This window comes from Phlebotomus papatasi, chromosome 1 (genome assembly GCF_024763615.1).
Source record: "Phlebotomus papatasi isolate M1 chromosome 1, Ppap_2.1, whole genome shotgun sequence".
In the NCBI taxonomy this organism is placed as follows: Eukaryota; Metazoa; Arthropoda; class Insecta; order Diptera; family Psychodidae; genus Phlebotomus; species Phlebotomus papatasi.
This window is the reverse complement of record NC_077222.1, coordinates 91,703,565-91,731,235: the sequence shown is the minus strand read 5'-3', so window position 1 is coordinate 91,731,235 and position 27,671 is coordinate 91,703,565. Positions and strand designations below refer to the sequence as shown.

Genomic DNA, 27,671 nt, shown 5'->3' with positions numbered 1-27,671 from the left:
AGTAGGTAGAGATTTTCGTGTCTCATAGTAGTGCAAACAAACCAAATAAAAGTGCACCCAGGAATGATGCGATTTGATGCTGAAGAATGAAAATGTATAGGATTTAAGTGACTTTCAGTCTCGAAAATATCAAGAAGCAAGGATACGACGTCTTTATTCGTACTTTTATTCACTTTGTTTGCACTACTATGGGACACAAAAATGTCTACCTACTATCCAGGAATATAGTAATCCGTGGTAGAGGCCATTACTCAGTTGTTCATAGAGGACTAACAAAAAAGCATAAGAAATTTTGAGAAGTATTCTGTTAAATATTTTCACGTTTTATTGAAATCATTTAACAGTGTCTTCGAAAAAAAGAAAATTATAAACAATTTTATTTTCCTATTAAAAACAATAATATTCTTTTTTTAATTTTGATAATTTTGATATAAATATTAAAGCAGGAAAGAACAATATTTACTCTGAAGTGATTGGATATATTCCATTGTTTTTGGCATTGAACAATGCTAAATAACAATTAAAAATCAATTCACCGAGGAACACTCATCAACAGAAACCTTTCATCAGGCTCACTGAAATTTCACCAAAAAAAAAAATCAAAACTTTTCAAGTGCGTGATAATTATTCTTAGATATTTTAAATTATTATTTTAATTATTGATTTCACGAATACATAATTATCTTTTTTCCATTTTTTTCTTCAATATTTATAATTTATTATGTGAATGTGTGTCGTTTCCACCTGTCCGGAAAATGCTCACCGGAAATTCCGACGGAGTATATAAACTCCGGTAAAATAATTTCATGCTTGTCCCACGAGCATTTGCTTGGTACTGCCACTGATGCTACCGCCTCCAGTTCCGGAACTGCTCGATGTGGGTGTATTTATGCTTTTGGCGGAGCTACCCACACTTGGATCATGTATTGTGCTGATTGTCCCAAAACTGGTCCCAGCGGTAAAGTCGGAATAACCAATTCCCCCAAGATGTTTGAACGCAGAGGGAAATAAGTAGAAAATGACAAAAAGCGCCACGTAAGTGGCCGAATAGAGTATCATTATTGACCACACGAGGTTTATCTGAAAAAAAAATGAGAAAATAGAGGTTAGGATCATGGCCTAGACACGCTTACGACTTAAGCCGAGAGACTGCTTAACGTAATTATAATCAAAATAATGATTTGATTAAATTCCCTTAGTTTCCCACTAACTAAGCCATTCCTCGGCTTAAGCCGAGAGATAGATTAGTCAGAAACTGATGGAAATGTAATATGATCATTATTTTGATTATAATTAGATTAAACCGTTTCTCGGCTTAAGTCGTAAGTGTGTCTAGAGCATTAGATTAAGTAAGATGTCAATTGTGAACTCCTGCGCAAAACTTACTTTACTCTTACGACCATATTTTGTGAGACCGACAAAGGGAACAAGAGCTAAAGTTAGTGCTGTTCCTGAGATGATCCCAGCTATGACAGCGGCATAATTTTGTTGCAACGGAAGTGTGCCTACGCCGAATATAACAGCAAAAATGGTAAACAATTTAATTACGGCAAAATATGGTCTCTTTAAATGTTTCCAGTGAATGAACAACAGTAGAACTGTCATGGTAGATGTTACTCCAGCCTGGGCTGCTAAAGGCCCCACCTAACCGCGATAAAATCAAAGAAAAGGACAAAAAATACAACATTAGTAATAAAATCGAGATAGCTTTAATCGGCGAAACTAAGACAAGGATCGTATGATCTAACCCTGACCTAACGAGCTACAGCTAAGTAAATTAGTAGTCGAACTTGTTAGATCCGCCAGGCAGCGTCTTAGCCGCCAGAGAGTATTCCAAAAACCTTAGCGTTCCTCCTAACGATCTACTCCCTACGAAGATCCAGCACGGACTAACGCTCAATCTAAACCTCTACGGTACCCTTTCCTAAGATGTAAGTCGAAGGCTAATACTAGTAACGCTCTTAGGAGAAGTCGACGCTGCTCCTAGAGACATTTACGAAGTCAATTCAAATACTAACAGGGGCGGGGGGGGGGGGGGGTAACCGTTGAGAAGTAACAAACTAGCTAGTTACTAGTTACTTTGTTAGGTTAGTTAACTTGTTAGTTCTAGGTTAGTTTGTTACTAGTTAATAACTAGTCAGTAACTAAATTAGTTAGTTACTAGTTAGTAACTAACTAACTTAGAACTAACAAACTATTGAGCTTAGAGGAGCTAGAGGGGCAAAGCCAGTCCTGACGAAGACCGCTTTAAGCCAACGCTACTATTATTAATCGTATCGAGACACTTTATTTTGTTACTACAATGTAATCATTATAATGTGCCCTGTGTTGGAAGAATTGCTGATCGTAGGTCGCCCAGGAATGCCTTCCTCGTAGTAAATGCTTCTTTAATGCTCCTGAAGTTTTTTTGGGCAGAGGCGTTGCATTTAATTACGTATCATCACAGTGAAAATGTCTTTTTTCTAGACATTCAGTTGCTTGCACCCGGCGGGACTCGAACTCACAGCTGTGAGTCGAGTAAGAGATCTCACTGCCCAAGAGCCAACGGTCTTGCCTATTGCGCCACTGAGATCCCCGCCAACGCTACTGATCACTGTTTAATTGAAATTATGGCAATTAGGAATGCTTTAACGACTAAGTTTGAACGCCACTATACGTCGCGTCGTCTGTTGGATCAGCAACTGTGCTAACTGCACTTGCTTTATGTCAGAAGAGATACATCACTGCGCGGCGTTTGCAACCAATGCAGATACAAAGCAAATGTAGTTAGCACAGTTGTTGATCCAACCGACGATATAGCTAGTCTCCGTTAGAGAGAACGATAGACGATCAATGGATTATCCCACTTCTGACATGTTATAAGAACTGCCAAAGTCGACCGCCACTGACGAAACGAAGAAGATGTCAGAGTTGTTGCTGGATTGGAATAGGACAGAAATGAATAGGCTACACACAGAAAAATGGAAAATTCTCAAACAGAAACACCCAGTAATTTAATTTCAAATCCCATCAAATGAATGCCAATGCCCTAATTCTAAATCCTTGATTATTTAGTTTTAGTTGCAATTTGCAAATCTGTGGATATTTTTCATTTTCCAGTTAATGCTGAACTTAAGTTGACGATCTCTTAACTCGAAAGAGCTAGGGATTCTAGCCCATTTCTTTCGCTCAGAGCTTCTAAACTTAAACGCCTCGAGGATTCACGTCCAATTTAAGTTCCCAGGATCGTATATATTCTCAAATTTAGAGTAAAAATTTTTCTGTGTGTAGCGATGAAGTGAACACCAGTATACAGTAGACTCTCGCTTATCCGTGGACTCTTTTTCCGGGTGACATAAAAAATCCGTGAGACAGTTGAATTTTAAAAATTTTGTTGACATATTTTCCCCGTTTTGGGTTTTTTTGTTAAAGCAAATGTGCTCTATCTACTGTTAATTCTTTCTCATTGTAACTTTTTTGGACAGTACGCATGTTTAGAGAGAATGTCGATTCAGTCAGATCAGAATTCACTCCATAAATTTGCAATGTAAACAAAAAAATCGTTAGATTTCAAACAATTTAATGGGAATCACTCTCAAAATCCGTGTGACATTTTGGTCCCGTTCCACGGATAAGCGAGAGTCTACTGTATTCTGGTGTTAAGTCTGTGGCAATTCTTGCTATCGGTTGGATGAGCAACTAGGCTATCTTCATTTTCTTAATAATCTTCATTTGTTTTAAGTGACGCATTGCTGCGTAGACGTTTGCAAAAAACGCAGTTATAAAGGAAAACCGACTTGCTGATTCAGGCGACGATATTTCAATCAACAGTTCTACTATAAGTTATCGTCGTTAGAATATGTCCAGGGTAGGAATTCTGTAACTCTGTGAACACTTCACTAGTGAACGATTCACCAGTGAAAGATTCACAAGCTTCCCATCACGATTGCTAGAAAAGTTATTCTGTAACTTTGCGTGAAGCGGAGAAGGAAACTGTGTTGAAATTTTCGGTAAATTTAAGATCTTCATCAATATTTGAACTAAATAACTATGGAAAACACTAGAATTGAGTATTAGAAATGATATGGTGTTGTTTTTCAAGCTGAACTTGGAAAAATTTTTCACTGGCTTCACCGAGTGATAACATCATCGTTGGATAATGAGCTGGCGTGATGGATATTCTATGGGGACACTTCCGGTAATCGCCAGTGGAAATTTATTTCACCTCAAGAAGAAAAACAAATTTTCTGTCTTGCACAGAGCTTTCGGTCTTTTCGTTCTCGGTTCTTCTCGGTTGTCTTTTCGGACAACCAAGAGGTTTTACAATAGCTTGCATAGTTTCTACCCTTCCATATAGCCATTTTGTAGTGGCGTTGTCATCGTGGTAGGTTTGCGAAACCCGATTTCACTTTTTTACAAGCATAATACTGTGAAACAAGGTCCACGCCTGAAGTCATACGCCTCCTTACCCAGAATACACGTATTTTGGGGTGGTCCACGGTTTAGTATTCACTGAGGACTTTTCGTAGAAGACAGAATGCTAATACGCGCCTTTAGCTACTTCCAAACAAACTATAACTGGCTGTAGCATCACAGAATTTTTATATCTGCCACCTGGAACGCGTTCGATGGATACCCCAACCGCACGGGAAAGTTAAACACGACTTAAGAGATTAGGTGGACCCATCATGCAATAAAGCGATATCCTGTACATGGATATCATATTATTAGGGCTGCGGAACTAATCGATAGTAATGCGTTAGCCACAATATTAAATGATCCTGACTGTCAGGGCCGTAGCGCTGAGTGGAACATTGAGAAGCAATGCCCTACCTTAAAACTTCCAATGCCCTACCTTAAAAAACTAGAAACTAAGATAATATTCTAAGTAAACTGTTCGTAGTACGAAAATGCTATATCCAAAAAAATTACTGTTGACGTACGATAACGCTTCGAAATCTCGTAATCTTGAGAGTGATTGATTGAAGTGCTAACTGCAATTGGTTAAAATCGCATGGAAAATCGCATTTTGCACTTTTATTAATGAGTTGAACTTACAATTATTTGATGACTAATTAAATGAAATAATCTTTTTCAATGGTTCTGACCAAAACGACCGTAAAGATTCTTACACTTTTTACATTAAAAAAAAACTCAATATATTTCCTTTTCTCATTTACTCATTCTCAACGTAGTAAAGGGCTTACGTTGGCCAAGAAGATTATAAAAATATAATATTTTCTAATTTTTTTTCAGTGTGTCGAATAATCGGGATAATTATAAAACAGATCAATCAAAATTTTGACTAATGCCCTACCTTTAACTACTGATGCCCTACCTGAAATTCAACTCTAGCTACGGCCCTGCCCTGACACTCCATTAATCAAGATAGTTAAACCCAATGAAAAGAAGAGTTTAGTATCACTCAAAACTTGATATAAGGAGCAGTTATTGTCACTGCCTACATATATAAATAAAGCATAGAAAAATCCTGCAAAAAAGTCAAGTAGAAAGAAGGATCGGTACAAACCTCGGGCCTGTATGGCAATAAGATGGCACTGGTGAGGTTGCCTGCGATTCCGGAACAGATGTAGAGGATACCGGTGCGAATGGGACCCAGGAGACGCTCGACGTCGCCAAGTACGAAGTATTGGAAAAATAAAGTGAAAAAGAGACTGACCGCTCCAGCGTGTAGGCACAGTGACGTGAACAGACGATAGAACTGATCAGGGAAGTTGGGTACAATGAAGGGAAACATGCCACAGACGTCATTGAGGCAGTTCACTTGGCTACACAGGCTGGCTTCTTCATGGAAGTACCCATTGACAAAGTCACAAAATTCGCGTGTTGTGATACGACACTCTCCGTAAACTCCCCCACAGCACGGATGACCTATTACTTCACACACCATGTGCTCGGCTGTGTGATCCTTGAAGCGAAAACGCTGCGAAAATGCATTAGTCTTTCGACATATTGGCCACTTGGTGATATCATCGGGCCATTCGTAGGGCGCTACTGAAGCTGGGGCATCGCAGTACTTTGGATCCAAGCCACAAACTGACCCGGATATCCTGCCGCCGGGACCTGAATCCCCAGGAGACCACTTCTTCCACGTCGAAATGGACTTTGTGGGCCACAGGCCGCGAATACTGCAGTCAGCCTGAGAGCTCTGAACACACCCGGAATCGTCGTTTCGGATACAGCAAGCAGTTTCACGCTCCTGCCTCCGCGTTTTGGCAGTCACTTCAAGCATCTTTTTGTCACGTCTCATGCATACGGCAAATTTTGCCCCTAAATGCACTAAATCGTCTCCTCGGAGCCCTACCCACATATTCTGGATCTCCTGATGCTGCACCTGCTGCAGGGAGAGACTGGTCACTAAGACTTGCCCTGTCTTGTACTCCATTCCGAAACCCATGGGACCTATTCCATAGCAGATGATCGAGATGATTAAGACCAAGATTTGCACTGTATTGATCCAGTATGTGAAGAATGGTCTGTAGTCATAACGATCATCAAGCTCATGTCGTCGTAGAAGTCTTATTGAATGTGTTAGTGGACGTCTAGAAGTTCAAGAGAAAATCAATGTTTTTCTTGAAAAATATGCAAAATCATATCAACTGAAACTCACCGTGAATTGTCCACCACTCCATCGAGACACTGTGATGAGATCCTCTGCCCGCGACTACGATGGCCCATCAGTTGATTTTCTGTCGATTTCGTCCTCCATCCATGAAGACGTTCCCCCATGTAAATGGATCTAGCATTATCTATCATCTGTCCACTTTGCTGCTGACGAGGTCCATTTGCAGAAGCTACACTACCTCCTCCAGCCGGAGCAGCTCCTGGAGTCGAAGGAGAGTCAAAAAATACCTCATCGTCCTGCAGCGGAGATAAACCTTCGCACATGTCACTATTGAGATCCTCCTGGCTTGTACAATGTAGCGGCGCAAAACTCCTGGACCATTGAAAAGTAGACCGGGGATTTTTCTTGCTAAGTGCATGGATGATGTAAGTGATTCCTTGCCAAGCCATCTTAGCTACAGAAGCTTTCTTTTCAATTGGTTCTCCACTTGCTCTTCTGTCACTGTTGAGGTGGCGTACACTCATCTCTTCAGTTGTCTGAGCTGGCAGTATATCCGGTCGCTCACCATGTTGCTGTCGTCTCTCACCAGATGCAAATCCTCCTCCTTCGGCATTTACGTACAGCGAACCAAAGCTCCTGAGGGCAAATCGTTTCTGACGCTGAGCCCACTTAATGCGTTCGTGTTCTTCATCGACAGTGTCTACTCCGAAGAATTTGGCCAGTTCGTGTCGGAGGTAGTTCTTCACACGCTGTTTGCGCGAAATACGCATTTGCTGCATATGAGGATGACGAAGGGTTCCTCGTTGCAGCGTTAGTGTCGATCCATGATGGAGAACCAGGGAACGGTTATTGAGCATTCCAGCATTGCTACGATCCTGGGGCTGCATCTGAGAATGGAAATTATCATATTTGATTCCGAGGAGAAATTATTTTCAAGAGGTCTGTGTTATCTTGTAACGAAGAGAATTATACTGCAACAGCGTACTTTATTTTGCAACGGACCAAGTAAGTTTGTAGTGGAAAAAATTATGTTGCAGCTGAACAATGTATAATACAAGGGCACAAGGTACGTTTCAACGGAAAAACTGTTACAACAGCTTAAATTATGTTCAACGAGGCAAGTAAGTTTGCAATGGAAAATGTTATGTTGCAACGAAGAAAGGTACGTTATAACGGAGGAAGGTACGTTGCAACGGAGAAAGCTATGTAGCAACAGCGTAAATTTGTTGCAGTGAGACAAACAAGTTTGCAATGGAACAAGTTAACATATAATGGAATAAGGTATTAACGGCATAAGGGGGAGCATGGCAAGGAACCTCCACGTGTATTTAGAGCTTTTCAGAACTAAATCGGTGCTCCTGGACAGTCCCCGGGGACTGACTAATCCTTCAACCACGAGGCTAAAATTGAGTGTCGAAAAAAACACACGAACACCTTAACCACAACGCAAGTGTAAACCCACAGATTTTTATCTGGTGGTCATGACAACACTCAGCACAAAAAGGTCCTTTTCAGGACCGGCTCTCAATATCATTTCAATGAATATTGAGGGTCTGTCGACGATCAAAGAAGATCTTAGTGAACTTTGTGTAACAAATAAATGTCTCGACACGATTAATAATAAATAATAACGGGATAAGGTATGTTACAACGGATTAGGGTGCATTACAACGGAACAAGGCACATTGCAATGGAATAAGTTATTTTGCAGCGGAGTAAGGTACGTTGTAATGAAGAAAGCTATGTGGCAATTACTTAAATTATGCTGCAGTGGAACAAATAAATTTGCAATGGAACAAGGTGCAATGGAACGGAGGAAGGTACGTCATAACGGTGTAAGGTACGTTGTAACACAGAAAACTATGTTGCAAGTGCTTAAGTTTTCTTGAAATGAAGCAAGTAAGTTTGCCATGGAAAATGTTATGTTGTAACGGATGTGAATGTACGTCACAACGGAGTAAAGTACGTTACAACGGAGAAAGCTATGTTGCAACAACGTAAATTATGTTGTAGTAGGACAAGCAAGTTTGCAATTGAACAAGTTAATATGTAATGGAAAAGGTGTTAACGAGATAAGGTACGTTACAACTGATTAAGGAACATTACAACGGAGTAAAGCACGTTGAAACTGAATAAGGTACGTTGTAATGAAGAAAGCTATGTTGCAATTGTTTATATTGTGCTGCAAGGCAGCAAGTAGGTTTGCAATGGAACAAGGTGTATTGTAATGGGATAAGGTAAATTGGATCAGGATAAGGTACGTTGCAATGGAGAAAGCTATGTGGTTATGACCCCTATATAAATTACCTTGCAATGGAGCAAGTAAGTTTTTAATGGAACAAGGTGTGTTGCAACGGGACAAGTTACACTGCAACGAGATAAGGTACATTGCAACAAAAAAGGTATGTTGTAGCAGCGTAATTATGTTCAATAGGCCTCATAATTTTGCAATGGCAAATGTTTTGTTGCAACAGAGGAAGGTACGTCACAACGGTGTAAAGTACGTTGCAACAAAGAAAACTATGTTACAACTGCGTAACTTTTTTCGAAATTGAGCAAATGAGTTTGCAATGGAAAATGTTATGTTGCAACAGATGTAAACGTACGTCACAAGGAAGTAAAGTATATTGCAACGGAGAAAGCTATGTTGAATCAACGTAAATTATGTTGTAGTAGGACAAGCAAGTTTGCAATTGAACAAGTTAATATGTAATGGAAAAGATGTTAACGAGATAAGGTACGTTATAATGTATTAAGGTACATTACAACGGAGTAAAGTACGTTGAAACTGAATAAGATACGTTGTAATGAAGAAAGCTATGTTGCAATTGCTTATATTGTGTTGCAATGAAGCAAGTAGGTTTGCAATGGATCAAGGCGTATTGTTGCGTACATTGCAACAAAAAAGGTATGTTGTAGCAGCATAATTATGTTCTATAGGCCTAGTAATTTTGCAATGGCAAATGTTATGTTGCAACGGAGAAAGGTACGTCACAACGGAGTAAAGTACGTTGCAACAGAGAAAGCTATGTTGCAACAACGTAAATTGTGTTGTAGTAAGACGAGCAAGTTTGCAATTGAACAAGTTAATAATGGAAAAGGTATTAACGAGATAAGGTACGTTATAATGGATTAAGGTACATTACAATGGAGTAAATCACGTTGCAACCGAGTAAGGTACGTTGCAATGAAGAAAGCTATATTGCAATTGCTTAAATTATGTTGCACTGAAGCAAGCAAGTTTGCAATGGAACAAGGTGAATTGCAATGGGATAGTTCACTGCAACGAGATTAGATACATTGCAATGGAAAAAGCTATTTTGCAACAACGTAATTATATTCAATTGGGCAAGTAAGTTTACAATGGCAAATGTTTTGTTGCAACGGAGAAAGGTACGTCACAACGTAGGAAGGTATATTGCAATGAAGAAAGCTATGCTGCAACTGCGTAAGTCTTTTTGCGGTGAAGCAAATAAGTTTGTAGTGGAACAAGGTTTGCTGCAACGGAATAAGCTACGTTTCAACGGAGTAAAGTATGTTGCAACGCAAGAAGTTAAGTTGCAACGGAAGAAATGTAGTACAAATGAACTTACTTGAGGCGGTTGCTTATTGGAGGACGCTGGAGAAGAGAGATCATCAGCTGAAGAATGAGCCGCCTGTTGCTGCTGATTGAGGAGCGAAGGAACTGGGGAGATGGGAGCTTGTGATACCGAAGCTGAAGGAGTTGGAGCAGCTGTATTGGCAGTCGAAGACTGTTGCGGCAAAAGTGACATGGATGCAAGGGATGCCGTGGAAGGAGGACTGGGTGGTGAAGTGGAATCTCCAGCAGCACTCAGTTCAGAATGGGATGACTCAGTGGATGAGACTGGAAGCGAAGGGGGAATTGGACTGATTGGACCAGTTGTTTGCGTTGTCTGATGGACACCCGTGGTGCGTCTCATGGTGTTGCAGTGAGTACAGGTGGCACTGGAGTTTCCTGGTTCACTCATGACGCTAACAGGAGTGACAACGCGTCCGGAATTGGGCCCCATGTACTCAACACTTGGTGTGCGTGGCATGTAATCGTGTCCGGAACGTGGTGTTGGAGTCACTGAGCAAGAAGGCGCTGCTGGACATTTGATGGGACGCACTCGAGGTGGAGTGGCATAGTGATCTGCTACTCCTCCAGCTCCCACGGCTGCCATTTGATGTTCATTGAGGCAGCATTTCAGGCGTAAGCGATACGGCACGTTGTTCCGCAGAGTTCCACCTGCTCCGGCACCTCCATTGGAAGATTGTGCTGAAGATGGTGGCAGTGAATAGCCGACTGGACAGAGAGCTCCACTGCTAGCAGATGACACGCCAGATACGGAAGAATCACTGTACACATCAGTTGTTGGAGGTGGAGGTGTCGGAACGTATCTGGAAATATGATATAATATGAATCTCTTATTAATTGTCCTCTCCTTTGTTCATTAATGGGAATTTTGCAGTTTTCAATGGAATGCAAAAGTGGGTCACCGATTAATTGGTACTTCATCGAAAAATTGTATCATTAAGGAAAAATCCCAGGAAAAGCTTCCAAATTAACTTGAAGGATTTAATTAATTGGGAATTGTGGAAAAACGACTATTTAGTGAATATTTCAAGGTAGATTATTAATTCCAACGGAGTAAATTTTGAGGTGGTTGATTGTAGTAAATGACTAACCCTATGGGAAAATCTATGAGAAAACATAGTTGATATTCAAGAGGGGTATAAAGGTGAGAATGTACACCACTTAAATCTCATGTGAGATATTAATTATTAGGACAATAATTAGAATGTCAGAGAGAAGATTTATGTAACTTTGTTTCATGTTGAGCACTAAATTTTGAGAAATTTTCTCCATGGAAAACCTCAAAATTCCAACAGGCGAAAATTGAAATATTTTCTGCGTTTCGGAATGAATTAGCTTCTGTTGGGAAGACATACCCCTTTTAAGGCGAGAGAATAATTTTCATAAAATGCTATGAAGAGTGTTGAAACTTCCTAAGACACTCTGTTCTGTAGAATTATTTATCAATCGTATTGGAAAATCCCACAATTGCAAATGAGTTCAATTACTGAATAATTTAGCAACTTCTCAAAGTCACTGAATTATTCACACTTTTTAGATCAGTTGCAAATTAAACTTTACAAGAAATTGTTATTTAACATCTTCTTCCGTAAACTTTTCAAAATTTCCGATGAATAAGTGCCATTGGCTGAAGAGGAATTATTTTGAAGTTCTGAGAAAATTATTGGTCGAACGAAAATAGTCATCCCTGTTTATAATTTAATTTTCATCAAGGAGAAAAAAAATGTAAATGTCTGAGCCTCACGTAATAGGATATTAGGGGGTGCCTTAATTGTTTATGAGAATAGAACTTGAAGTAATCTCAGTGGTTATTTTCAGTGCCAAAAAAAAGGAAGCCAAAAAGGTCATCAATAAATCAATTGAGCGTCTCATTATAATTGATTGGGGATATTAAGTTAGTCCTCGACGAAGCAGAAAATCTGGTCAATCCAGACACCTCCATTTTCCATTTTCACAGGACATTCCCATATCATTCTTCTCTCCTGAAAGTAGCGCGGAAATTAGCGGAAAATTGTCAGACATTGTTTTATATTGAATTTCCGATAAGAGTAATGGCAAAATTGAATTTAAGTTACAAAACTATGAGTACATTTTAAATGAGGCTTTTCAATTCGTGCTTACAAAGTTCTAGAAAGCTCTTTCAAGGCAATCATTTTCTATCTTTAAGAATCAACATCTGGAATTTCAAGAGTGAAATGTTTCAAGATTTACCATTTGACGTGGTATTTATGTTGACTTTTGCGTGAACTTTGAACCTTCAACTTTAATTCCTTTATTATGAATTGTTTATCCATCAATTTCGTTAATCTTATTATTAGGATTAAGATTATTAAAGATAACTGTTCCGTTTATTAGAACGCTGTACCCAGAATTGCTATTTCAAATCATTAGGCATTCTTCCATTTATCTTTCTCGCATTGTCTATCAATTCTGCAGGATGTAAGGGAAAGGGCGCTACTATTGGACGACTCAAGCTTCGGGCAATTCAATTTTTTCCTATGTTCCTTCTAGATTTCACTCATAGCTCTTTTCTGGAAATTTCAGGCAATGAACTAGCTAACTATAGTGGCCCAAATTAATTTAAAAAACATTGAAAAACTCAGCTAAAAAATGAATTGTTCGAAACTTTAGTCGTCCGAAGGTAGCGCGCTTTTCCGTACTCCATTCGAATAAGTAAAACTAACTCTTTAGCATAAACTGACATTCTTATTTAATGGTTTTAATAAATGATCTGTAAACAAATAATGTTACTTTGGCTTATACAACCCGTGATAGAGCTTTTCCATCGTTTTGGCTCTTGAGGTTGGTCACCAACGCTAAGACGGCGATGGCCGTAGGAGAGGTTGGAAATGTCACAATCAAGATGAAGAATAAATACAGAATACGTGAGATTTCCTTTAAAGTTTATGATTTGATATTGGGAGTTAGAAAAGCGACCAATATTGAACACTTTACTTCCTTATTATTATTATTATTAAATTTTTAAATCAAAATTTTGAATTATCAAAGTTATAGAATAAATCTACTCTGCAAAAAACTAATCGTTTGATTACTTTGCCATTAGTTTCAAAACCAAAGGTTTAATTGATTTTATAATGCTGGTGGTATTTTTTTTTTTTTTTGGAAGAAGTAGAAAACATAATACTTATAATTTCTTTCAATATTTATGTCATTGTTTCGGGATAAAGTCAATATTTTGTAAATGCTAGTATTAAGGAAGATCTCAGAGAAGTAGAGTTTGGCGATCTTTTCCTTTTAAATTATGATTGATTTTTAACTTTTTTGGAGTTTAGTTGGACGGGTAGACTAAGGGGCTCAAAAAAGCCTAGGTGTCTGATCACTCGCTGACTCAATTAACTCTATTTGCAATCTATCTATCTATCTAACTAACTAACTCTTTAGCATTCTTTGAGACTATGGGCCTTGACAGACATGAGGATTAGCCGAGAGACGGCTTAGCGTAATTATATTCGAAATAATGGTTAAACTTCATTTCCATCATTTTCCACTAAGTCGTCTCTCGGCTTAAGTCGCAAGTGTGTCTAGGGCATATGGGTACCTAAAGAAAGTTTTAGTTGTTCTAGCTAGGAAAAGCGATTTTTTTGGATTATTTAAAATCGAGAAAAATCCGATTTTCGTGAATTAATACATACTGTAAGGATGTCCGAATCTAAGATATTTTTCACAGGAATCCAATTAATTCTTGAACTCATATATTTTTAATGATAAAATCGTGACATTCGAAGGCTAGACATATAACGATCAGGAAAGAGTTAATTCCGGATTTCATTATTTTTATTAATATTTGCTTATGAGCTTACACGTTTTGAAACATAAGCAAACTTAACGTCCATCGACGTCTTAGTATTGCTAACCAATCTTCAGAGCAAAACGGTGGAAAAGCTCTATCTTACGTTTATATGTCAATTCCATTGTATTAAACAAATTTGCGATTGTAAGGAATCTCGGCTTAAAATGATTCTTGATCTAGAGATTTTAATTGAAAAGCTGCCGTTTATATCCTCTGGGGTAGGCCATTCACGAGAATAGGTTTCCTCTTCCTCTACTGACAAATATTTTAAAGAATCTCTCTGATCAGGGTACAGTAAGGCCCTAACAAAGCAACCCGAAAGAAAGAATTCCGTCAGATATTTGATATTTTAAAAGGTTTCTTAAGAAATGGCAAGGGTCTCAAGTGGATCAGTGGATAGAGCAACTGTGATATGTTAGCTCTTCTTTATCTCGATGGGGAATCCGGAAATAGCCGAGAAATGGAAATTCCTTAACGAAAGTGCATCAATTTTTCCAGAGTTTTCGAATTAGCCTTCCCCTCAATTTCGAGATAAGAAACCTTAAAGTTTTGGGCAAAATCATGATCATCATTTTCAACCGCTTATCCCTATTGGGGTCGCGGGTCCATGACACCCAATTTAGCAGCCTACGCTTCAGCTTAAAAATTTAAGAAAAACGAAAAGAGGTTTGGCCATTCCTATTTTAGGTTTGTTTGTAAAACTTGACGTATTATGTAAATTTTATGAGAAAAGAAATTTGACACTATAAAAATGAAGATTTTTATCAGAAAATGCAAGGCAGTTTTTAAAGACCGATTTAAAGATTTTACGCTTAAAGACTTATGGCAGAATTGAGGGGTATATTAATAAAGAAAACATCGAATTGCCCAAAATAGAAACCATTTATCATATGTCGTTCTTCCTATCTATATTAAGTCTATTTTTGGTTCTAAATGCTAGAATAGGCTCATATTTTAAGAATTTTGTAATTCTTTTTACAACTTTAACGAAGTTCTCGTTAATTAATTAATTACACTTAATTTATTATCTTGAAAATTTTACAAAGAATGAAAGATAACGATGGTTTTGTATACTATTTTCCGTTAGATGTTACATGGTGCCACAAACGTTAACGTCGGTCTCATACAAACGTATGCAAGCGCCAAAGTCTCAAGCTTGAAATGAAATATTTTTAATAAATTGAATTTTTGTTGCTTTTTTGTAACACTAAGAAAAAATAGGGTGCGATTAATTTTTTTCCTCGTAACTTTAACACTTTTTAAATGTAAAAATATATCAACATATTTTAATGTTAATTTTACACCACTTTAAGTGTAAAATTAACATGAAAATGGTAACTTTAACCCATAATACACCTAAAAAGCATAATATTAACACCGATTTCGGATCAATAATGCAGGGTAAAATTAACATTTCCGGAATTTTATTTTAACTTTTTCGTATTTCTCTCAGTCAGTGAAGGAGTGTTGCTCGGAACCTTGTAGATAGTTTATCGTCTTTATGTTCTCTAAAATTAATCTTAATACATTTTAAAATGAGTAAAAATGTAGACACAGCATTGTTGGCTAATTCGGGCGACTTTCATTCTCATAGTTCCTTGCCCTTCCGGAATTCTTCCAATGCCTCTTTCAGATCATCTTGCTCGTCAAAGCGGTATTTTTTTGTTACTTTTTGCATTGTATAATCTCTAGAGTATGCAAAAACTAAAAATTCGTAGAAATTCGAGGAAAAAAATGTGGCCGGAATTACAAGCTGACCGGAATTTGGTACACTTCCCCTAACCGATTTCAAGCCGAAATTCGGCTCAAAGTTAATGTGTGATCTAAGCTTTAGATGCATATTTTAGATTTCACATCTGACTGCTCCCATGCAAACTAATCGCGTTTTAAAGCCATTAAAATGAAATGTTAACAAAGTGTAAAGGCTTTATTAAAATATTTTTCTCTGAATTTATTATTCAAACTTTTTCAATAACGGTATCTTTTAGGACTCTGCGACCTTCAGAGGCTTTAAGTCTTTTTTCAAGGAGAATATTTCTTTATAGAAGACACGTTCCTATATGCAATACCATTCATAAATTTGAAGGATATTCAAGGATTTAAGAGAAAAATCTAGAAAATTACAGTAATGAAGGAATAGGGATATAGTTTGTTCTAGGGAAATCTTTTTAGAAATTGTTTTTTAGCACCAACAACGTAAGACAAACTGTAATTGCAAAAACGGAGTTTTTTTTTAAAGATAGTAGAACGCATTTCTTAAGCATATATTTTATGCTGAAATGATTTTCCTTTATACTTTTGAGATTGGTCATGGAACAAATGTTGTTACGTTACGTTTGCCCATGCTTCGTACGATCCCAAGCTTCATAATGACTAAATTTTCACTATGTTTCTCATTAAATGTGACTCATTGCATCCATATTTTAAAAAATAGGGGAAAGTGCCCTGTTTTTATAGTATAGTTGCGAAATCAAATTTATTCAGAAACATAGGAAAAATTGGACCGTTTTGTCTGTTTTGTCCATTGTCCTTTCAACGGTTACTTACCGCTTTACGGGTGTGTGAACCGTGGACGTGAGGTAACTGTAGTTGTCCGCGGAGGCGAGTGGCGTGCTGTTAGCGAGATAGTGGGCAGTGGGTGGCGGCACGAAGCGGTCACATTTGGGCGAGACATCGCGAAAACGGTCACTGTACGAAGCCCTGTAGCGTGAATTGGGCGACAAAGTCCGATGATGCACAGAGTAGCGGGCACCACCGTGATCCCCGTAGCCTCCGGAGGGCGACGGTGAAGGTGACGGCAGGCCCATGACAAAGCGGTCACTGTTGGGGGCTGGCGATGGTGGTGGCAAACAACACGTTATGATGTCATCTGAAAAACGCTCCGGAGGAGGAGCTGTTGCTGCAATCCTGGCCGTTAGCTGATACTGATCCGGAGGAATGTATCTGGTTAAAGAGAGGATAACAGATTTTGTGATAAAATATTTCTACAATGAAATTGTTATTACATAAATCACAAATATTTTCGTAATCCTTATCAAATATTTACATCTAATTAATGGTTTTAATGTTTATGATTGATAAACAATAAAGTGTATGAGACATTGTTTATTACTTTTTATTGTCATTCTGGCTTATAGACGTAACACTACTACGGGTGGTATTCTCTTGGGAAATAATTGTATTTTTTCGGTTTTATTTCTTTATTATTATTATTATTATTATTACTACGAGTTTTCAGAGCGTTCGTTTTAATCTTCCCAGTATGGAAGATTTAAAGTATAGTCCATTTGAATAGCTAGTAAATTGTGACCTATAGTAGGAATACTTGTTCTAGGCTCCATTATTTGTAAATTCTAGTAAAGGTGTCGTTTGATAAGGTTTTGTTGTATATTATGATCTTTTTTAAAATATTTTTTAAATTGTGAATAATCTGAAAGGAAAGGTTTGTAAAGCAACCAACTGGATCTTGGTCAAATTTAGTTAAAAGGTTGTTCTTTACCAATTTGACAAAACATTTTTTGCACATTTTATGGAAAAAAAAAACATCATTTTAACAAACTTTTATCAAGGTCCCGTTGGCCGCTGATTTTACTGAACTTTTTCGCACATTTTATGAAAAAAAAACATCCCTTTGACAAACTTTTACAAATATCCCAGTTGACCGCCGAACTGACAAAACTTTTTCGCACATTTTATGAAATAAAAACATCCCCTTGACAAACTTTTACAAAGATCCCAGTTGACCGCCGAATTGACAAAACTTTTTCGGATATTTAATGAAAGAAACCAGCCCTTTAGCAAACTTTTACAAAGATCCCGTTGGCCGCCAATTTGGAAGACTTTTTTGGACATTTTATGAAAAAAAAACATCCCTTTGACAAACTTTTACAAAGATCCCAGTTGGCCGCCGATTTGACAAGACTTTTTCGGACATTTTATGAAGAAAAAGCATCCCTTTCACAAACTTTTACAAAAATTCCATTTGAGCGCCGAATTGACAAAACTTTTTCGCACATATTATGAAATAAAAACATCCATCTGACAAACTTTTACAAAGATCCCAATTGGCCGCCGATTTGACAAATTTTTTTTTACACATTTTAAGAAATAAAGACACCCCTTCGACAAACTTTTACAAAGGTCCCAATTAGCTGCCCATATGACAAAACTTTTTCACACATTTTATGAAAAAAAACATCCCTTTGACAAACTTTTACAAAGATCCCAGTTGGCCGCCGATTTGACAAGACTTTTTCGGACATTTTATGAAAAAAAAGCATCCCTTTCACAAACTTTTACAAAAATTCCATTTGAGCGCCGAATTGACAAAACTTTTTCGCACATATTATGAAATAAAAACATCCATCTGACAAACTTTTACAAAGATCCCAATTGGCCGCCGATTTGACAAATTTTTTTTTACACATTTTAAGAAATAAAGACACCCCTTCGACAAACTTTTACAAAGATCCCAATTAGCTGCCCATATGACAAAACTTTTTCAAACATTTTATGAAAAAAAACATCCCTTTGACAAACTTTTACAAAGATCCCAATTGGCCGACGATTTAACTAAACTTTTACATATTCTGTATGGAAAAGTATCCTTTTAACAAACTTTTCTTGTTATTTTAACAAAACTTTTGTATTCAGGGTATGCAAAATACTTGCGAAAAATCGAGAATTTTAATCGAGAATTTCCCATTGACATTGTTTTTAGTAACAGCACTGAGAAAAAAATAGGGTGCGATTAACTTTTTTTCCTCGTAACTTTAACACTTTTTAGGTGTAAAAATATATCAACATTTTTTAATGTTATTTTTACACCATTTTAAGTGTAAAATTAACATGAAAAGGCTAACTTTAACCCATAATACACCTAAAAAGCATAATATTAACACCGATTTCGGATTAATAATGCAGGGTAAAATTAACATTTCCGGAATGTTATTTTAACTTTTTCGGATTTCTCTCAATGAGGATTAAATGAGATGAAAATTCTGAATGCATTACTATTTTCGCATTAAGTTTATCAAGGGATAGATATAGGAAAAATGTGTATTACCTTTTCTAAACATAACATTTACCCCTTGCAATAACATTATTTGCCTTTGCAGAGACGAATTTTGTGTTAGCAACTTTAATAACGTTACGATATCATTGCATTAAAGCAATTCATAGAACTTATTTGTGTTACTTTTATAAAGGAAAATCTAATCATTTCCCAAAGTCAACAAGTCCCAAATGTCTTTTTTTTCTCAGAAAAAATTGCTTATTGATGCAGCGCAATTTATTGAAATATTTAAATTGTTGCTTTAATTTTAAACTCAATGCTTTAATAGAATGTTTTCCTAGATGACAAAAATTGTTCTACATAAAACCAATCTTGCTCAATGAATTAGAGGTCAACCGTATGATTTTATCTCTTGTACGAAGAAGAAAAAAAACAACAAGAAAATGTGGAGCAAAAAGAATATCCTTTGTGGAGCGAAATTCAATTGAACACGGAGGGAGCATTATCCTGTGATCAGCTATTTGCTGAACAAGCAAATTTGTCCTCAATCTAATCACTCATCTGCGATAGCAGCAAGAGCCTATTGGAGATGGGTGTTACAGGGTGGAAAAGTCCACTTTCTCCCAGTTCTTTTTGGGTGGAAAGGGTTGTTTGAACTCTCTGTACTGAACTCACCGACTGGGCGATACGATGTTCCCATAGGCTGTATCCCCGGGATCCCTGTCCTTCAGGGAGTGTCCTGGTGGAGCCAGCTGAAAGTGGGCCCCACCGTGAGAACTAGTGGAGCTCTTTCGACGATTGATGGTGGTATTGCAGCCCACACTGACGCACATACCCCCATTGTGGGAGACAATGAGGCCATCCGGATGGCTAGAAGCGACAGTGACTGTGGAGGCTGAGCTGGAGGCGGACTTGTGATTCTGTGGATGCTTGTGGTAGTCACTTCCGTCGTCTGACGACATCCACGGCAGTTTTTTATCTTAGCTCAAAATTTTGGGCAGGACTCGCACGGGCGAAACACCAGGAAACTAATGCACTCAGATTAAGAAAAGGTACCTCCAGGTTATCCTCCTGGCAATCTCAATGTCGAATTCTATCCGCAAATTCGACAGTGAGATGAGATTTTCCAAAATGAACTGTGACTTTTCAACGATGGTGCTCAGAAAAATCGATTTGTGTCCTCTCTGGATTTGCCAAAAGGAGGAAAGAAAAATCTGCAAAAAGCACCTTTCCAGTGGATTTCTCTATCACAATTCCTGCAGCTTTGGATGGGCAGACAACCAAATGTATCAGTGGTTGTTCATGATTAGCTTTTGTGGCTGCCTTTTCTTCTCTAATCACTTGAAGAAAAAAATTTTTCACAGGACACCAACTTTTTCTTGTTGCTGACACAATGGAAAAGCACAAAATGGCTCCGTGGCGAAAGACAGGACGACTGAACACACCCCAGTCGGTGGGATTCGGATGCCAACCGACAAGGGAAAGTTCTCACGAGAGGAATTGTTGGGTGGGAAGTGCGGGGGAGGAAAACTGCTGATGCGACAGGGAGGAAAAACCCAACATGTGCGCACGGATTTTCCCAGGACTCACATTCTGGTGCTAAGCAACAGTGCTGAGGATGCGCAGTTCTGTGTGAGAAATACTGAAGCAATGCTTTTGTTTTCAGCTGGACAATGAAGAAATTAGTTCCAAGTTTAGGATTAAAATAAATTGATTATTCTATCAGAACACAAAATTCAATTCCTGAAGATTTTACAACATTTTTTATCTAGTTTGAACGCTTTTCTCAAAAATAATCTTAGCTAAATTAACCAATTGATTATTTTGAGAAAATTTTATTGGTTTCTTCCTTGATAGAAAAGGCAAACATTTTCCAAAAAATGTTAAAAATGTCCCTTTAAAAAAAAACTGTTATTTTCCAATATTTCACAATCATTTGCGTAATATTGTGAAATTTCAACATGAACTTTGCAATTCTTTGTATTTTTTTCATTTTTGGAACTTATTAATTTAAGTATTTATGATCTTGTTTTTTATTTTAACTTCTATTTCTAAAGATTTTACAAAAATTTACAAGGTTCTGAATGAGCCAAAATTCCGAATGGATCAAAATCCCGATCCAGATTGAGTTGAAATTTCAAATAGGTCAAAATCCCGAATGAGAAAAAATCCTGGAAAGCAAAGATTTAGATTTAGTCGAAATCCTAAAAAGCCAAATACCCGAATAGGCCAAAATTCCGAAGAGCCAAACTCCAGATTGGATCAAAATCTCGAAAAGGCGAAGTTCTAAATAAGCCAAAATTCCGAATGGATCAAAATATAGATCCAGATTGAGTCGAAATCCCGAAGAGCTAAAAATCCAAATGGGTCAAAATCCTGAACGTCAAAATCCCGAATGAGGAAAAATCCTGAAAGGAAAAATTTAGTTTGTGTTGAAATCCTAAAAAGCCAAAAACACGATTAAGCTAAAATACTGGAAAGCCAAACTCCAGATTGGGTCAAAATCTTGAAAAGGCGAGGTCCTAAATGAGCCACATAAATTTCGAATTGGCCAAAATCTCGAAAAGCCAAAATCCAGATTGTGTCAAAAACCCTAAAAGCCAAAATTCAAATTGGGCCAAAATCTTGAGAAGGCAAATCCCGAAAAGCCAAAATCCAGATAGAGTCGAAATCCCGAAGAGTCAAAATTCCAAATGGGTTAAAATCCCGAATGTCAAATTCCCTAATGAGCCAAAATCCTGAAAAGCAATAATTTAGATTGTGTCGAAATCCCGAAAATCCAAAATTCCGAATGGACTACAATCCCGAAATCCAAAATCAAAATTGAGTAAAAATCCCGAAAACCTAAAATTCCGAATGAGCTAAAATCCTGAATGAGCCAAATTCCGAACGCCGAAATCTCGAAAGGAAAAAATCCCGAATTCTTAAAAATGTCATAGCTACTCCGGCGATTGAAGCCGTCTGTCATTGCTAGAGGCAATGACAAATTTGTTGTGTGTTTTAGGAAATTATCCATAAATATATGCTGTGCCTTTCAGGATTTTGCTCATTCGGGATTTTGGCTTTCGAGATTTTGGCCCTTTCGGAATATTAACTTTCGGGATTTTAACGTTTGGAATTTTGACTGGCACCATTACACAATATTACGAAATTCAAAGATGAATTTCGCAATTCTGTGTAATTTTCTCTTGGAAATTATAGAAATTATTTTAAGTACCGTAAGTACGGCTGACTTTGTCCCCTGCGGGTGATTTTAACATCCCCCTGTTCCTCAGCTTTTCTTTGTTTCTAGAACTTAAGGACAGTCTTTACCGATCCGATCTACCATGTCCGATCGGTAAAGACCATCCTTAAGTCCTAGAAATAATAAAGAAATGTTTACGAACAGGGGGATGTCAAGGGTGTCAAAGTATTTTTTGCCATTTCTTTTCTGGGAAAACCTTTATTCTCTAAATATTTTACAAATTTTGAGTAAAATTTTGACTTGATTACATATATTTATTCTTAATTCTAAACGGTACTAGTACACATTTTCAATTTAATGAAATTCAAGTGTTTTAAAGCATTCTGTGGCGCAGCTTAGTAACTGACGCCCTCAATTCCCCTGTCCCATTTGTTTTCCCTTCCTGTGGAATTTTGATTTCATCTATATTTCGGGACCCCTCTTCGTAGAGCCTATATATACGGTTCGTAGGAAATTATCCGGAACCGTCGTAAAAACCAGCGGATTGGCTGGATGAAGATTGTCTACTTCTTAAGTCGTAAGGCGGCTAAAACTGCTCGGTCCCATTGTCATTGAAAAGGAAGCCTCCGCCCGCGTGAGTTCGCTTTCGCGTTACGATTTTTTTGTGGACCCCAACCCTTGCCTGATCGGTCGCTCATAGTTATCGAATGGAGGGCATTATCATCCATAACTCTGCAAGAGTTGGACGCTTGGAAAATGATGCTCTCATGTCTGGATCATTTTAGCATTATGCGTGTTACTTTCTATTAGCTCGACGACAGCTTCTAGTTAAGATTCGCGTGGCTTCTGTCCCATCTTGCATTGCAGATAGAAAGACTCTACCTTTGAGAAACAGAGATCCCAGCCGTCCTTAGCTCTAACAGGGGTAGAAGATACGCATTAGGAATAATGATGCAGCCCAGGAAGACGTCTTTTCGACATCAAGGAACACCTTTGAAACACAACTACCCTACTTCGCAAACTCCCAAATCTAGGCCATAGCAAATAAATGCTGCTGGCCTAGCCCGTAGTCTCTTCCCCTCTATTTCTCTCTGGAAATCGTAAAAAGCTTTATCCAGACCAATATCAAGTTTGACAAAAAATATTATTTCACAAGAATTTACAATGGGATTTAATATTGCGCAATATTTCGCAACTTCTTGCGCAATATTATGCAATTTGAAATGAATTTCGCAAATCTGTGTAATTTCTTCTTTATTATACTATTTTCACATATTAGTTCTGTTCCTGTCGCTTAACTTCTTAAGATTATGCATATACTTATACGTTTATTTTTGACTTTATGATATTTCATTCAAGCTAGTTTTCTTCTAATTTACTCGGGATTTCATTTTGAAAACGTGAAATTTAGCTAAGTTGTTTTCTTCTTTAAGAAAGAGTTTATAATGTTTTTATAAACTTTAAAATAAGCTTTTTTGCTATGCATTAATTTTTTAGGTTTTAATAAATCAAAAATAGGCGTACAATTGACCTACAATATATGGATGACCTGAATATTCTTCTGAACAAACTTAAAAACATATACATAGTCCTTAAAATTTATTGAGATAACGTGAAAAAGAACTTGTTTTTAGAAGTAGATCGATACACTTCTACACAGTAAAAAAATTTACAACCACTACGATTGGTAATTTTTGCACGAGCGCTATGGTTGTAAATTTTGTGTATTGGAAATGTTGTGTATTGGCAAAGTTGTGTATTTTCAATTTTATAAAATGGCTTCCTGTCTATAATTTTGATTGTAGAGCAATTTTGTTCGGTTTATTTGTATTATCTGTGATATGTCTCGGTATTAAACTAAGAAAAAAAAAGAAAAAAAGAATAAAAAAAGGAAAAAAAAAAATAAGAGAGAGTCTGAGACTTGAACCCATAATCTTTGCGTTGATGGTCTCGTGTTTTCTGCCTGCGCTACCGACTTGCTTACTTCTCTTCAGCAAATGGCCAAGAGTTGCATCGTCAATTTTTCTAATTTACATGATGCTTCCTCTGTTTTCTGTTATTACATAATTATTCCTAATTTTTCACGACTGAGGCACATTTTAAGAATCCAATGAATGATTCCAGAAGACAATTAGGCAGTTAAAAATACAAAATCTATCTGAAATCTTAGAAAAATTGCAATAGTAAACAATGGAATTTTGACAGTTCTCACACAAATTTTTCAATACACAAATTTCCTTACACAATACATAATTTTACTAGCATTATGTTAGTATCGTACCACCACTATGATAGTAGTTTTACAATTTACAACCATATTGCTTGTGAATTTACACAACTTTTCAAATACACAACTTTATTTCTCACACAATTTTTTACTGTGTAGGAAAAAAAATTATGTAGGGGTCCCCCAAGAAGTGAAGTCGATATTTGCAATTTTTTCGCTTCTAGCCCAATATATTTTTCTCAAAATTTCGTTCTGCTTCAGTTTGAAGTGCGAATACTAAAGCCATTAGAAAAAAGAACGATGGTTTGAGATATTAGACACATATGCCCTTGACAGACATACAGTTTAAGCCGAGATACGACTTAGTGGGAAATTGATGGGTATGTAATCTAACGAGTCTAAATCGTTACTTTGATTATAATTACGTTAAGCCGTCTCGGATAATGTCGTTGGTGCGTCCAGCATATTTTTCTCGTTGCTTCTTGGGTCTGTATTCTGTTATCGATATAGTGAAGAGTTATGGGAAAGGTAAGAATCGTAAGAGTTCATTTATCCCATTTTCATTGCAAAAGTTCATGACTTTTACTATTAAACTGTTAAAATATATTTTACTTATCGTCAAACTGATCCCCTCAAAGCTAAGCCTTTTAGTGATTAAAACGTTTTTGACAATGCTCGTCTTTAGGTTTTATAACACATAACTAATTAGAAGAAAATAAAAGGATTTGTATATTTTAAATTGCTTTCGAAAGGACGATTTTAATCAATTTTTAAGAAGATTTTGAATCTAAACTTCATATTGGACTCTATCGATTTTATTAATTTCCTGTATCTGAATTTAGTGAATTTAGAATAGAGGATTAACGCCAATCATAAATATCTATAATTTCTCAGCACCAAGCAACTGTACAGAATTTAGTGATATTAAAAAGATATTGTTACTATTTAAGTAACAGAGCCAAAATTTCTTCAGGAATCTCGTTTACAATTAAAGTGATTACGCTTTATTGTGAAATCATTGGTCAGAAGAAGACTAATTTGTCTAACTAGAACAAGAGTAAAATTTTAATTTTACAAAGGTTACAAAATCGAAGGGGAAATTTCTTGTATACTATCCTAGTTGAGGACTTATTCTGTTACCACAAATTAATGGAATTCATAATGTTATTAATGTTTAGAAAATATGGAAAATCTCCTGCAAGTAAAAAATCATCATATAACAATGCATTTTCTATATTTATTAAAGTATTCTCGAACGGTTTAAATATATAAATATAATTTTTATGTTAGCGAAATGATCTTATTTAAATTTCAAGTCCAATCCATTGCCCAGCATGAGAAGTTCCGGAAGATTGTTATCATATTCCACGGTAAAGTAATAAGCACTGTGGGAGAAGCAATGGTCCAAGCTGGGCAAGTGTCTTCCTCTGCATTTTGCTTTCCATCCTTCCCAGCCCTTGAAACCGTGTTCTCTGAAGATTGTCCTCACGCAGTCAATCTGGTAGCCCAAACCGGCACTCAGAAGTTCTGAAAGATCAATCAAATCATTTACTTGATCTTCCTTGATCAATTAATTTACACTCACTTTCACAACTAATTCCACAGATGTTCTTTCCTCCTCTGTAGCTTCCCTTGCACCAGTATCGATCATTGATCTGGAACAGTCCCCAATCCTTTGATCCATCGGAATTGTCGTGATTTATGGCGCGAGTATTGAAATTGCTCTCACTCTGCACTAAACAAATCCAATCTGGAAGTTCATGGCGAGGGAATCCATAGCTGGCGAGTTCTCTGGCCAATTCACAGCGTTCATATATTCGAGCACTGCTCACTGTTAAAATTACAGCAAATACAGCAATAGCCAAGAACTAGAAGAATCGAGAAAAATTGTTTAATTTAATTTGATGATTCTGAGTAATGATGAAATTATGACTCATTGGACTCACTTTCATTCTAATAGTATCGTATGTTCACCACGTGCTAAGAATATCTTTAACTTGAATGTGTTGGGATCTTTCTCAGAAGAGAGTTTTAATATGACTGAAGCTGCCTTATCAAATTCAGCCACTTATATACGATGTGAGCAGCAGAGAATGCAGGGTTCTTCATAAAAATGCTTACATTCAGATTATTTAATTTCGATAAATACTTGCGCATGTTAATGCAATGACACTTATTTTGAAAAAAATCATTTGTTCTATTACCAGATACCGAATGTTCGCATCTACTCAAAAAATTATAATATGGTGATACTTAGCGCATCAGTATTTCTTTTCTAATACAAATTAGATTAGTAGAACAGTAACTTGTTGGTCGTTTTAGGATATTCCACTTTCGATGCCAATCAGCGCGATCTTAGAGACAGATCGGCGCAATCTGCCGATCTGGTACTCACGGTACACCCCAAGGGGTAGATAACTGTGCCGCTCATTGTTCACTTAAATACCGATCTGCCGATCTTTTGTGAAAATTAGGCCAATTTGCCGATTTATCGATCTCGTACTGGTCTGCCGAGTAAGTTCACAAGATCAGTGTTTCCAGTACAGTACATTAAAATTTTCCATTGAAAATGTCTGTAAGGAATTTATGATGTTGCACGAGTTTAAACGAATGCTATACTTCATAAGAGCGAACTGATACATACAGTAGACTCTTTCTCAATTGGGCATTTGGAGCGAAATTTCATCTGGTTTATCGATAGATTTGGGCGTCAAAGCCTTTGTAAATTCCACAAAAAGCGCTCAATTATAAAGGATCACGATAAAATAAGAAGAACTACAGCAAATTTGAGCAAATTAGCTTCATAATTAAAATGTGAAAATTGTCAATAAAATTTTCCGCCCGATTGAAAAAGGGCCGATTGAGTGAGAGTCTACTGTAGTTCTGACGATTCTTTGTTAAAATCGTGGAGATCTGCCGATTTTTGCTAATTAACATGCCTAGCCTATCTGTCGATTTCTAGCAAAATTGTGCCGATCTGTCTATTATGCCCAACGCACAATAACTTTTGTTTGGTAAACATGTTTTTGACATTTCAATGAGAGTGAACGAGATCTAAATCTAGTCATCTCGCTCATTTTAATAGGAAATTTTGAAACCATGTTTACAAACAAAAGTTATTGTGCGCTGGTCATTACTTAGCATAATAGTACCGATCTGTCGATTTTTAGTTTCAGATCGGCACAACTTTGCCGATATCCGCTCACAATTCACTCTGAGAGCCACTTATTCACCCCTTGGTTCACTCGCTGGCCATACTCATTCACCCCCTT

The 27,671-nt window shown here is 37.1% G+C and overlaps 2 protein-coding genes across 2 annotated transcripts; both read right to left on the bottom strand.

The window, feature by feature from the left end:
• Positions 1-637: 637 nt before the first annotated feature.
• On the bottom strand, positions 638-20,432 carry LOC129809719 (inactive rhomboid protein 1). The gene is made up of 7 exons (XM_055859758.1): positions 19,664-20,432; positions 16,522-16,917; positions 10,159-10,966; positions 6,611-7,452; positions 5,510-6,542; positions 1,387-1,644; positions 638-1,080 (listed from the first exon to the last, which is right to left on the bottom strand). The coding sequence occupies exons 1-7, from the start codon at positions 19,948-19,950 to the stop codon at positions 805-807; spliced, it is 3,900 nt and encodes a 1,299-aa protein (XP_055715733.1). The 5' UTR covers positions 19,951-20,432; the 3' UTR covers positions 638-804.
• Positions 20,433-25,615: 5,183 nt separating this feature from the next.
• On the bottom strand, positions 25,616-26,536 carry LOC129809733 (lysozyme c-1). Its single transcript, XM_055859779.1, has 3 exons — positions 26,346-26,536; positions 25,985-26,267; positions 25,616-25,926 (listed from the first exon to the last, which is right to left on the bottom strand). The coding sequence occupies exons 1-3, from the start codon at positions 26,349-26,351 to the stop codon at positions 25,700-25,702; spliced, it is 516 nt and encodes a 171-aa protein (XP_055715754.1). The 5' UTR covers positions 26,352-26,536; the 3' UTR covers positions 25,616-25,699.
• Positions 26,537-27,671: the final 1,135 nt, after the last annotated feature.